The following is a 13,123-nucleotide window of genomic DNA, read 5'->3' on the forward strand; positions in this document are numbered from 1 at the left end:
ATCTCAAAATGGAAACAAAAGGCCTTTTAAAACGAAAAACCCGAGGAGCCCGAGGCGCGCATCTCGCGGATTCAATTTTTAACGCCTTCTTTTTCCCCCCCGGGACGTCGTAATCCGCGCGAGCAACAAAAGGAGGAGGCCGATTCGATTAAAGTCTCTCTTATACGCACGGCCCGCGACACGTGAAATCGCGCGGAGTATATATATAATTATATACGCAAGCGGATTTGCATACACGCGCTGCACCTACCTTACAAATACACGTATACAGCGAAATAACGTTGCAATAAAGCGGAAAAGGTAGGCGGGACGCAGGGCGTTCACCCGCGGTATTGTCGAGTGCACTTATCGCGGGTACGTATATATATGCTCCCTTTCTCGGTCTGCGCGTGTATCTCTTATTTTTGTGTCGCGGAAGGGCCACGTGGATGGGAGATACGGAAGTTCGCGCGTATAATCTACTCACCCGTGACTTATCTGTTCCGTGGCGCTCGGCGTCCACTCGTGCTCTTTTCGTTTTGGGGGGCGCGGCGTAATATTGCTCGATTAAAAAGACGTTTCCTCGTTTCGCATCCGCGTGTGTGTACGAGGGGAGCGTCTCGGAGTTATCAATGATATTTGTCACGCTCGACGCGGATGGGATTTCGCGCGTATCAACTTGTGGCGCAATGAACACGTTATACATATGAATGTAATGAATTTGTTGGGCTTGGGGATTTACGGCTACGATAAGCTAAGTAAAGCGGCGCGGGTACTTAACGTCTTCGTCGCGGTTGCCGGTGATAGAGACGTCCGCTTCCTTTGGGGATGACGAAAAAAAAAAAAAAAAAAAAGAATCATATACTTGCGCGTTGATTTGTCGTTTTTTTTTTCGTTTCGAGACCTTTAGATAAGCAAACTACCCGTGGCTGACGCAATCGGGGAAATATGAAGGCATCTGTATCGGGGGAAGAGCGATAATTTACCTTTTAGACCGAAAACAAGACAATCTCGTCTCTCGGGTCTATGAATAATAATACGTGAGTAAAGTGCCCGGGAGCCGCATTTATTTACCCGCTCGGTTGGATCGGGTGCGATAAATTGTCGCCAAGTACACTAATTATTCGAGAAAAAGGGCTTAATGGGTGCCATTTCGATTGTTGGTTGAAAAAGGCTGATCTGATTCAAAAGGTATAGACAAAGACTTGTAATCCAACAATTGTTTTACCTTTTTTAACTCTCGTAGATGTCATCTTTTAATAAAAGGTGAAAGTGTTAATTCTACGAGAGCATAAAAGCAAAGTTACTTGATACTGATGCTTTTCAGAAAATCAAATATTTTACCTGTACCAGTATTAAATTGAAAAAAAAAAAAAAAAAAAAACGCTAACACCAATAATCGAAAAGCTTCAAATTGAGATGGTGCCTTTTTTAGCACCGAGGCATCTCGTGCAGGTATAGCATAGTTCCGGGCGCAGTCCGACGCGTTTCTTTCTTTTTTTTTGTATCCCCTTCGTCCCTCGGGTGAAAACTACGATTTTCGACCGGCTTTCATTCCTCCCGGGAGCGGAGAGATCCGACCCGCCTGAATAAAACATGCCGTCCCGCGAGTACCTTTGGTGCGAGCGAGCCGATACATCGGGTCAAAAAAGCGCGACCGATCGGCGGAATGTCGAACGTCCTTAAAAACAGATGATAATTGCTCGCGTCGCAGAGGATATATACGCGCGTTGTCGTACATCTCCGCGGTATAAGGAGGAAGAAAAAAAAAAAAAAAAACTCGAGCACACGCGCAAAAAGGGAACATAGGCGCGGGACTTTCTTTTCAACTTTTTCAATGGCATACGCCCCAGCGTCCGTATGTACGTGTATTGTATGCTCCTCGCGTCTCCTTCACCTATTAACGACGATCCGTCGATTTCTCGATCGGCGCAAAAATGCGCGCAGTAGACGCGAAAGTCATTAACGAACCCCGGCGCGCTTTCTTTCTCCGCGTTTTTTTTTTTTTTTTTTTTCTTCTCATTCCCCCCTTTAATGGCTCTCGATTTTAATCGCCACCTCTTTCTCGGCCAACCCTCGGCGCACCAGCTACCTGGCCTACGGCTTCAAGTACCACCTGGAGTCGCCCATAAGCACCTCGCAGCGGCGCGAGGACGACAGGATAACCTACATCAACAAGGGCCAGTTTTACGGCATCACCCTCGACTACGTGCCCGACCCGGACAAGCCTCTCCTCAAATCGGGCCAGACCGTCAAGGTAAGCATTTTCATGCCTCTTTTTTCCCCTCGGAATATTTATCTTGTCCATAGAAGAAAAAAAAAAAGTAGAGCTGACGTCTTCCGCTATGTGTAAGAGAAGCTGGCTTTTTCTCCCGCGACACCAGCTCCCATGTGAGACCATGTGCAGCACATATTATACACACGGTTGTTGTGCCGATCAAGCGATGCCCTCGGGCACCGTCTCTTTAATTGTACTTTATTTTTCTTACTTTTCTACACGCTTGTACACCCGACTCCTTAACGGTCGTACATAATTTGTGATTAGAAATCCTCGGGCTTTAATTGATGGTCGATACGTTGTTGTGTTTACGGTTGCCGAAAGGTGATTTGCGATCATCTTCGAATCGACGTTAATTAGCCGCGTGTACGGGGAGTATTTGAGCTGTTACTGTAAACAATTTTGTTCCGATTGCCACTGGTACACATAACTTATTGACATTGCTCTGATTTACTCTAATTTCAACCCTAAAGTGATACATCTCAGGTTCGGACCATATAAAGTCGGTGGGACATTTTTCTTTTAATAATCAAGAATGTTAGTTTTAGAAAAATTTGAGATAGGTTAGCAGGTGACGCTCGTTTGGTCAGGTATATTGAGTTTGGCAAAAAGCTCGAAGCTTCTCCGAGGCGAGATTCAATGAAACGATCAAGAAGAAAGTCCGCGCTTGCGTAATGACTAATCTACGATGAAAATATTTAGCAATCAGCCGGTGTTTTTTTTTTTTTTTGTGCCCATCATCGCTGCCGTTTGAGTTTTCTCTCGGACGGACTCTCCATCCCAACGATTAAAATGGCCCCCCTCGGTCTTTTTGCCCCGTGCTGCTATACATACCAGGACATCAAGGGGAAAACTCGGCGGGCGTAACATTTCGTACATATAAGCGAGAAAAGGCAGATAGATCTCTTGTGGGGGGGGGGGCATTTATATAGAAAATACGGCGCAAGGGGGAGAGAAACCGGTGGAATGAGGTCGTTTGTTCTCGCAGTCGGGTGTCGTACGGTAGCGAGCGACTTTAATTGGCGGCTAAATGGCGCACCGTTAGCTATTTCCATTGCGATAAAGCTCGCGCGCGACATTTTTTCTCCTACCCCCCCCCCCCCGATTATACGAGTTTGCTGTACGCCGAGCAGCTTTCTTCGACTTTTACACGTATATTTATATGCTATACTTACTACCATGCACTATTATATATCGTACGAGTGCCGGCATTTCTTCCGCTGTTGCGTTATATCACCTTTTCGCGTGTGTATTGTGAGAGGAGGAGGACGGGGAGGAAAATTTCTTGAGCTTTGCCGTGTAGCGACGCCGGATGCGAGAGTTTCACTTTGCGCCTTCGAGGCGACGAGAGAGAGACGAAATTTCGAGGAAAGAAAAAAAAAAAAAAAAAAAAAACAGCTTGTTTTTACGCGATCGGAGAAAGAAGACGTGATTATCGATCGACGCGCCGTTGACGTTTTTTTTTTTGTTTTTCGGAGCGCTTTTAATTGGGATGATGCTGCGCCTTCATCCGTACGTGTAGTATCGGCTCGGCTTTCGAAAAGGCGACGTTGACGCTATTATATGTGCGTCTAACATAAAAAAAAAATTTGTTCTCTCGATGTACAGGATCCGCACTTGAAATTCACAGCCGCACCTTTTCATGCGGATACACGCCGTATGAGTACCATTTAATACACAGCACCGTTTGCCAAAGATAATTTTTCCCAATCTCCGTTCGGCAAACCATCAAATCGAATGTACTCGATATTTATATATACAACTTCATTTCGTATTATCATCACCGACTAGCACCGCGATATCTCTCTCTGTGCTGCCTACACGGGCCTGACGTAATAGGTATACGTTTTACTTTGCTCAACACACGCGCGAGGACTTTCTTTTTCAACCGGACGATTGAAATACCATCAGAAACATCATCCCGATTTTTTTGCCATTTAGGAACTCGGACGACATCCGCAAGCGCATCGATTCTCCGAAAGGGCGCGTATACAGGGTACACGTTCGGCATAGGTATCTTACATGTAATGTTTAGCACCCCAAGGGGGGGGGGCCCATTCACCCGAATCCGAAAAAAAGCTATCTCTTACTGCATAATACATATGGTGTATACCCTACTGCTATAAATATACGAGTAATAAGAGGTAATACGACGTAGTCGTAATCGTCATGCCGTGCACTTAACGGGCCCCCCGTGCTCTCTCGCCTATGTACCTATACACCTATATGTATATATATACGTTTTGCAGGACGGATTCGCGCGTATCGCGTTGCCCGCGTGTTTAAGTATATAGATACGCGATACCCCGGGCTAGCTGGCCAGTGAGCAAGGATGTCACCGCGAGAACCCGCGTATACATACATATATATATATATGTGTACCCGGGCGAGCGAGAATCTGTGTATATATATATACTTCCTGGCTCGGTGTTGCGTTGGATATATACACGCATCGTATGTATATGTAATATGCTTCTTGCGTACAACAGTTGTACTGTAAGCGGAAAAAGTCACGGCGTCGGTGCTTTCGGGTTTATGTATTGCCGCAGATAAGAGCTCCGGTGCAATGTAACCCCTGCTTACTTATATCGTGTGTAAGTACACCTATGGCTGGCGAAAATCTCGGCCAGGTTACGGGGTGTACACAGTTTGGACACGCGTCGCTCGATGCTAAAAATAACGATGATTTATGATGCTTTTTCGAGGATGAAACTTTCTCTCCCCCCCATTTCTTATCGCCTCGATATATAAGGGGATGGGGTTTCCATGACAAGTACGTACAGTTGCAGTCAGAATAAGAGAGAGAGAGAGAGAGAGAGACGACGATATCGATGAAAAATCAATGATGTATATACCTACGAAAAAAAAGAAAAAGCTCTAAATATATATTATTTACTTGTCGTTTCATGTGCGTGCGGCAGAGCGTGGTTATGCTGATGTTCCGCGAGGAGAAGAGCCCGGAAGACGAGATCAAGGCGTGGCAGTTCTGGCACGGCAGGCAACACTCCGTCAAGCAGCGGATACTCGACGCAGGTAAGAGGAGAGCCCCGCGACGAGGAGGAGGAACGAGACGGGAAGAGAGATGAAATCACACGCGCGCGCGACCACTTTTTTTTCTTTTTTTTTTTTTTTTTTACATATATACCTGTACACGTTAATGCGTATATGTATGTATATTTATTGTATACGTGTCTCGGCGCGGAGACTCTGCATATTATTTCCGGAGGTGTATATAATGAAATGCACACGGGAGGGAAAGCTCATTGTGCACACAAACGGACGGACATGTGCATTAACGGACTCTCTTTTCTCAGCGCGTTGCGTAATTTATTTAATAATAATGCGCCATCATTAATCCCATGATCGTTTTCTCTCTCGTTCGCTGATGTCGTTTGCCCTCCCGCCCCGTGTTACCTCGCACTTGTGCGTCGTTACTGGGCCGATGCTCGATCTATTGAACTCATGCACACGCAGCTACGTGAGTATAATCTATATGGCACGTTGTTTTAGGCTGCCTTGGTAAGATCGATGTTGTTGTTGTTGTTGTTGTGTCTCGTGTTTTTTAACCATTTTGTTTTACATCTCTTGTTCATTTCATTCGTCACTATAGTCTTAGATGTACTATTATTACTATTATTTTTAATTGCCATGTACATGTACCCCAGATAGTAAAGCATCCGTTATGTATACACATAATCATTATTTTGTCCATACATGCACAATGTTTCATTCTATACATTGTGTTCGTGTAATATGTCATAATTATTATATACTAGATTTTTTTATGTTGGCACCCTTCTCCCCCTATACATACATTTTTTACTATTTTAATTTGATTGCAATAGAATACCTACGCGTAGTAATGATATAAAAAAAAAACGAGGGACAAAGATTAAAAGCTGCCTTATTTGCAGACACGAAAAACAGCGTGGGTCTAGTGGGCTGCATCGAAGAGGTGGCGCACAACGCGATCGCCGTTTATTGGAACCCGCTCGAGTCGTCGGCCAAGGTGAGAGAGAAAAATGTCCCTATATGCATGTTACGTTGTTCTACTTCCCAAAAGGGCACTTGTGTTCATTTGCCGCTTGAATTTCCTGATTACAGATCAACGTGGCCGTGCAGTGTCTCAGCACGGATTTTTCGAGTCAAAAGGGAGTCAAAGGTCTACCCTTGCACATACAGATCGACACGTACGAGGAGCCGCCACCCCACACGCACACCTACACGCCACCCTCCCATCGGGGCTACTGCCAAATCAAAGTTTTCTGCGATAAGGTGAGTCATCGCTGTACAGCTTTATACGGTATCAATTTTTTTCTCCTCCGTTTTTTCGATCAAACAGTACTGATATTGTTACGATTTATGCCTAGATGTATTTTTACATTATCACTAAGCCCGAAATCACGGAGCAGGTTATCCGAAAAATATGAATTTTAAATAATATCAACTCGACGCAAAGGTCCAATAAATAATTAGAAAATTATATAAGTCACGAAGGGGCAGCCATAATTTATCCGTGTATTTTTTCATCGAGGGGTTATCGCCGCCGCGTTGTACAAAAGCCGATGATAAATTACAATATACGCGCGCAGGGGATAAATGGTAACGTGTATAAATGTGCGCTAAACACAATGTAAGATTAAATGCCGCGGAAAGATACAACGTACGGTGTGTAGTAATGATGATGATGATGATAATAATAATAATAATAATAATAACGACAGCAAAGGTGGTCGGTGCTATCGCGGTAATTAATCGCGAAAATTACATAACTGCGCGGATAAGCGTTCGGCACCGTATTCCAATGGCCAAAGTGGCGCATATATATACATGTACCTACACGCGCGAAATTATTGCAATCGATTGGTCGATCGAGGCAAGAAACGAATTTTTTTTTTTTTTTTGTTAATTTTCATGCCCGTTTCCAGGGAGCCGAGAGAAAGACGCGCGACGAGGAGAGACGGGCGCAGAAGCGGAAGATGGCAGCTACGGGCCGCAAAAAGCTGGACGAGCTTTACCACGCGGTCACGGAGCGCAGCGAGTTCTACACGATGGCCGACCTGCACAAGCCACCCGTGCTATTCTCCCCCCCGGCCGAGCACTCCATCGACAAGGTAAACCCTCGATTTTTAGCACTATACCTGCTATATATCTGTGATTATGCACGATTTTGGTTCCCATGTATTTCCGTACACGTATGAACTCAAAGAGATTGCGTTTGAACTTTTGGGAAAGGAGTAATAAAAAGCACTACGGTCTCGGTTTCGCCGCTTTCAATTATTTTTCAATTAAAACGAAACACGTGGAATCCACGATGCCCTGCTCTCTCCATACGCCAATGCCCCTCAACTAAAATTTACAATCATGTGTTATTAACACACGCAAGCACAACTGGACAAATGTAACCTGGAGCCGAGCATATAGGAGCAATCGATTTTATTATCATGTAAAACGCGCCTTCGCTTGAACGCTTTTCTTCGTCACAGACTATAGTGCGTAATTGATTTTCAATGACTCGTTTAAAAAAAAAACAAAAAAAAAAAAGATAGAAAACAAAGTCGCAATGACATTTGTATTCAAATTGCAGATTGTTTGCACGATGCATCGTACAACATGCCGTTCTCGACGCTTTGAAAAAAAAAAAAAAAAAAAAGAAAATACGGATTTTATTATTTCCTCTCCAGCAAATCTCTACCCGACTGCGACTCGTAATGCCTTTTGATTCAATAAACGCGCGGGGCTTAATCTCATCTGAATACTCTCGAGTGATTGAATTCAATATTGCAAAGATTGCAACGATCGCCGCTGGCCGCCACCGCGCGCTATCTCAATTTATGCAATGGAAAGAAAAAGCGCCACACTTGGACTATATATATAACCTTTGGCGGTATCTTTTCTTTTTTTTCCCCTTCCTATGAAATATTTTCATCGACTACCGACTCGACTCGAGAGTAAAAAAATCACCCACACCCAGAATAGATTATATTCAGTTGTTGCGCATTATATCCAATGGCAGTTGTATATATGGTAGCAAAATCAAAAAATCTCGGTGCGCTTGCAAAGCAAAACCACAATGCATATACCCATCCACATATTGATGTAGAGTATACCAATGAACGAAGAAACGAAAAAAAAAAATGTTGCAGTTCTCGACGATGGAGTTGTCGGGCTTCTACGGGGGCGGTGGGGGCGGCGGTGGCAACAACGGCGGGGGCGAGACGGACAGCTCGTCCCTGAGCAACGGCGAGGCGGGGGGCCTGAAGGCCGGGGGCAGCCCGTACGGGCAGTCGGCCAACAACCGGGCGAGCTTGCCCGCCCTCAAGTTCCACAATCACTTTCCGCCCGACAACCTCGGCTCGATGCACGACAGCGTCAAGAAGGACTCGTTGCTGATGCAGGTCCAGGAGCTGCAGGGCACGGTGCTCCAGGGGGTGCAGCCGGGACTGGGGCCGGGACAGCTCGTTGGATCGACTCTGGGGAACCGGCTGCACATGCAGCCCCACATGAGGACCGACGCCGAGGAGAGGGTCATGCTTTACGTGAGGCAAGAGTCCGAGGACGTTTACACGCCCCTGCACGTCACGCCGCCCACTGTCCAGGGACTACTCAACGCTGTAAGGACTACTATTGTATACCATTGTTGATGCTTTTTTTTTTTTTTTTTTTTTTTTCTCTCTGTTAACGCACACGTGTTGGACTATACATGTTTCACGTTTCATTGTTTTTGTCTCTTTAACTGTCTTTTACTTTTGTCAGGTTGATCAAACTTAAGGCCTCGACTTTTCTCTTTGACAGCAGTTTACTTTTACCTTCTTACTTGATTACAATCATTTCGTCATTTATCAATCATGTTCTTTTGATGATTTCTCATTACAAAAAAAAAAAAAAAAAAAAATGTAATAGCTTGTAAAAAGTCATAAAGGAAACTGCTTAATGTATTCTGCACAGGGAACTTCAGGGCCTTATATCGGAGTCTGATGTATATATACTCTTCAGTCTCTCAGCGCAGAACGTTTAGGTAATTTTCCTTTATGATTTTCTTACAGACACACCTACTTACCATTGTCTCAATAAATTAACACATTTTTTTTTTTTTTTTTTTTTCCACCTTTACGTCAATACTAAACACTTTTTTTTTATATACAAGTATACGTATATTATAATAGGTAACGTAGAACTTTTACGTACACTCTGTAATATTGGTTAACTTAATTTTGTATGCAAAAAATACAAGTCATCTGAAATGTGAGAAAGCGATAGTAAAAGTAATATAACCATAATATATTGTGCATGTGGTCCTGCTGATCCGCGCCGGAAACCCAGTCGCGCAGCGATAATAATGTATTAATAATCTAACAATCGGCTCGTATATATTTACATGTATATGTTGCTAATCGATTAATACACGTAATAAAATATATGCGCATGCAATAATCCTTTTCGCTACAATATAGGCTCAACACAATTAAATTAATCACAATTCGTGGTGGTTATACCTGTATAGCTGCAGCTACACGGATAATAATAGTAATGTACGACAAGTAATAATAATAATAATAATAATGATAATAATTGCACTTTACACGCTATTCACAAAACCAAGGCCTGAGAAAAAAGTGGAAAAAAGCAAACGTATCCGCGTTCATTTTTTGAAAGTCTGCAAAATGAACTTGCTGCAACGAAATTTCTAAAAAAAAAAACCGTGCAAACAAGCGTCGACATTAGATTCGATATTGTATGTTTGTATACAGTAACGGAAAAAAAGTAAAAATCAAAGATGTAGTAAAAGAAAAGCAGGCGCCACAGTTAAAATTGTCTAATGTTCTACTTTTTTCTGTTTTCCAGATTGAGTCAAAGTACAAAATTGCAACCTCGAGTATTAATAACTTATATCGCAAAAACATAAAGGGGTAAGTTAAGTAGAGAATCACCGAAAAACGTAGAAAAAAAAAAAAAAGTAATAATCCTCGCTCCGCATGTCGCTTCTCTCTCTCTCTCTCACACACACACTTATGCGCAATAATATGCCGCACGTCCATTATCCGCTCATCTCTTTTTCCCGATCTTTCTTCGTTTGCACAAAGGTAGCACAACACACGCACACACTCGCGCTCTCTCTCTCTCCTCCCTTTTGCACGCCATGTATACTTACTCTTTCGCAAATTTACGCTCGCATGCCGATAGCCGACGCTCATTTTCTTTCCGTCTTGTCCCCGTGGACTCCTTTACTTTCAACGCCAACTTTCCTTGCATGAGCCCGCGGCTGCGGCAACCATAAGAGCCTTCATTTGTCTACGTACTTGTACTCTCTTCCTCTCACGGGTATATAATATATGTATAAACGTATCACCGAGCCTCTGTAATTTTTCTTCGCAAATTGCCGCTCTGCGCTACACCCGAAGCTCGTTGCGTTTTACAATCTTTTTTCTTATACCTTACTCTCTTTTTTTCTTTTTTTTTTTCCACGCGAAAAGGTACGCACGAGTATTGAATAACTCGCTCTTTTTTCTCCAACAAAATACAATTTAAAAAAGGTTTAAAATTAAAAAAAAAAAAAAAAGAAAAATGTTTGCATACAACTTTGACTCGGCTTCCTATATATAGAGACGCGCGTATGTATATTCACTTAAACGGCGCTGATAATGACGTCGGCAAACAAGCGCGAGCTTCGGAAACGGCAGTGCGACATTCTCACACGTACTTTTGACTCAATATAATTATATGTGTTGTACGTACGTATCGCTATTTCATGCCGGTGTACGTGAACACACGCGGCTTTTCGGTATAAGTACACACGATACCCGAAATAGATTTCGATTTCATTTCTACTGCCACACATATGTACATAATGGACTATAATTTCAATAGTTGTACTTTTCATTGGAAAAAAAAAAAAAAAAATACCAACTTGACGCGTGTATCGTTGGGCACTTTGCAGAATTACGGCGAAAATTGACGACGACATGATCCGGTACTACGTGGACGAGGACCTGTTCCTGCTGGAGGTGACGCACTCGCGGCTAACGGCCGAGCAGCAGCAGGAACGGGCGAGCCGGAACGGGGGCTCGCCCTCCGACCCGTCGGACGGTCTCGAGCCCAGCTACGACGTCACCCTCATCGAGCTGCCACTGGCGCCCCAGCCGGGGAGCATGCCTTCGGCGTCGCCGCACCACCAGGCGGTGGTCCAGCACCACGTCGCGGCTACGTGAGCGCGTCCACCTGCCCCCCCGGGGAGTATCGAGCCAGTTCTCGTTGGTTTTGCGATGACGTAGGCTTTGACGAGTCTGTAACTATATATATGTACGCGCGTGGGTGCACATACGGATGACTGATCGGTAAGCCGTGCCAGTTTGCGGATCCGATAAAGTGATATTCATCGACAAGTGAGCGATGCCCGTGGAGAAGAAGGACATTGTTCCGCGGTGCGCGGAGAGCGTTTTTTTTTTTTTTATTTTATCATTATTATTATTATTATTATTTTTATTTTTTATTTTTTTATCATTACAATTACGTTTAATGCTCTGAATTGTCCCGAGTGATGATGATCCCGGTTTTATGTAGGTGTAAGAAGTTTTTCTTTTTCTATCTCTTTGTTGTCTCACTTTGCCAATAACGTATAGTACAAGTTATGATATTTTTGTATGATTTACGACTATTTAGTTGTAATGGAGAAAAGAGGGGGAAAAAATGAAAAACAAGAAGAAAAAACTTTTGTTGATACGATAAGACTTTATCACCGTCATGACATTTTGTTGGAATATTATATATTGTGGAAAAGAAAGTTTTTCTTTTTTCTCGATATATGTCGGTTACATCGACGGTACTGTGTTTAATTTGTTTTTTTTATTATTATTATTATTTTTTTTTTATTATTATTATTATTACTATTATAAATATTATTTCTGATATTATTATTATAATTATTATTACAGTAATTATAATCCATCTATATTATAATCTATAAACATTTAAAAAGTATGACTGTATAAAGCAATCAAAAGATGTAACGACTGCTAAACTTGCTTCGAGTGTTTTAGTAGCATGTTTATTTTTGTTAAGATGCATGAATGTATGTTCAAGGTGGTTAGCATGTTATTATTTTTATTATCATTCTTATTATTATCTTTATAAATTTATATTTTTAAATAAACTTGTTTAATGTAATGTCAAAAATCAATTTTATCGCTAGTTTTTACATTATTATGTACGTTGTGTGTATATTTTATAAGAAAAAAACATTTTAAAAAGCTGCGGCATTATGACTTAAAAAGTTGACGATAGAGTGAGATTTACTCACTTAAATATATACGTAGCAAGTAAACATAAAAGGAGTAAGAGATAAAGAATTATTGTTTCTATACTTAAGTGCGCGAGTATATGTAACTTCCGAGTCAAACTCGGAGGTAAAAAATGTGAATTATATTATTGAAAGAAATCATATACGAATATATTGGACAGCGATCGTTTTTGCAACAAGTAATAATATGAAGATTTAAAAAAAAAATAAAAAAATAAATAAAAAAAATAAAAAACAAACGAATATTATTATCAAATAATTACATGGCGTGCAATTATTGAAGCGCTGCTTTGAGGGACAGTCTCTATATATTGTATAATTGAACAAAAAATTAAAAAGGCTTTAGTTAGCGTGTAATGAAGGTTTAAGGTTTTGCGATGAAGAAAACTTGCATTTCATTCCGATTGTAAATGATATAATTTATCAAAGCGAGTCTTGTCGTTAACGACAAAATAAAAAATGTGCATGTAAAAAATGAAGTTGTAAATGATGCTTCCACGTATCTTACTATTCAGCGATTATCACCTCACGAGAAAAGCGACTCATTTTTTTGTTTTTTTATTAAACTT

General features: G+C 42.0%; 1 protein-coding gene across 1 annotated transcript in view; it reads left to right on the forward strand.

The window, feature by feature from the left end:
- Positions 1-11,466, forward strand: part of grh (grainy head) — an 87,183-nt gene extending 75,717 nt beyond the window's left edge. Inside the window, exons 9-16 of the mRNA XM_089590856.1 lie at positions 2,068-2,236; positions 5,179-5,290; positions 6,172-6,266; positions 6,362-6,532; positions 7,186-7,371; positions 8,404-8,871; positions 10,103-10,167; positions 11,196-11,466. Coding sequence (XP_089446982.1) covers positions 2,068-2,236; positions 5,179-5,290; positions 6,172-6,266; positions 6,362-6,532; positions 7,186-7,371; positions 8,404-8,871; positions 10,103-10,167; positions 11,196-11,466 — 1,537 coding nt within the window. The remainder of the gene's footprint in view (positions 1-2,067; positions 2,237-5,178; positions 5,291-6,171; positions 6,267-6,361; positions 6,533-7,185; positions 7,372-8,403; positions 8,872-10,102; positions 10,168-11,195) is intronic.
- The last annotated feature ends 1,657 nt before the right edge of the window (positions 11,467-13,123 follow it).

The sequence above is a fragment of the Copidosoma floridanum genome, unplaced genomic scaffold, assembly GCF_036245765.1.
Source record: "Copidosoma floridanum isolate Cflo_tuat_1 unplaced genomic scaffold, Cflo_Japanese_pri ptg000013l, whole genome shotgun sequence".
Lineage (NCBI taxonomy): Eukaryota > Metazoa > Arthropoda > Insecta > Hymenoptera > Encyrtidae > Copidosoma > Copidosoma floridanum.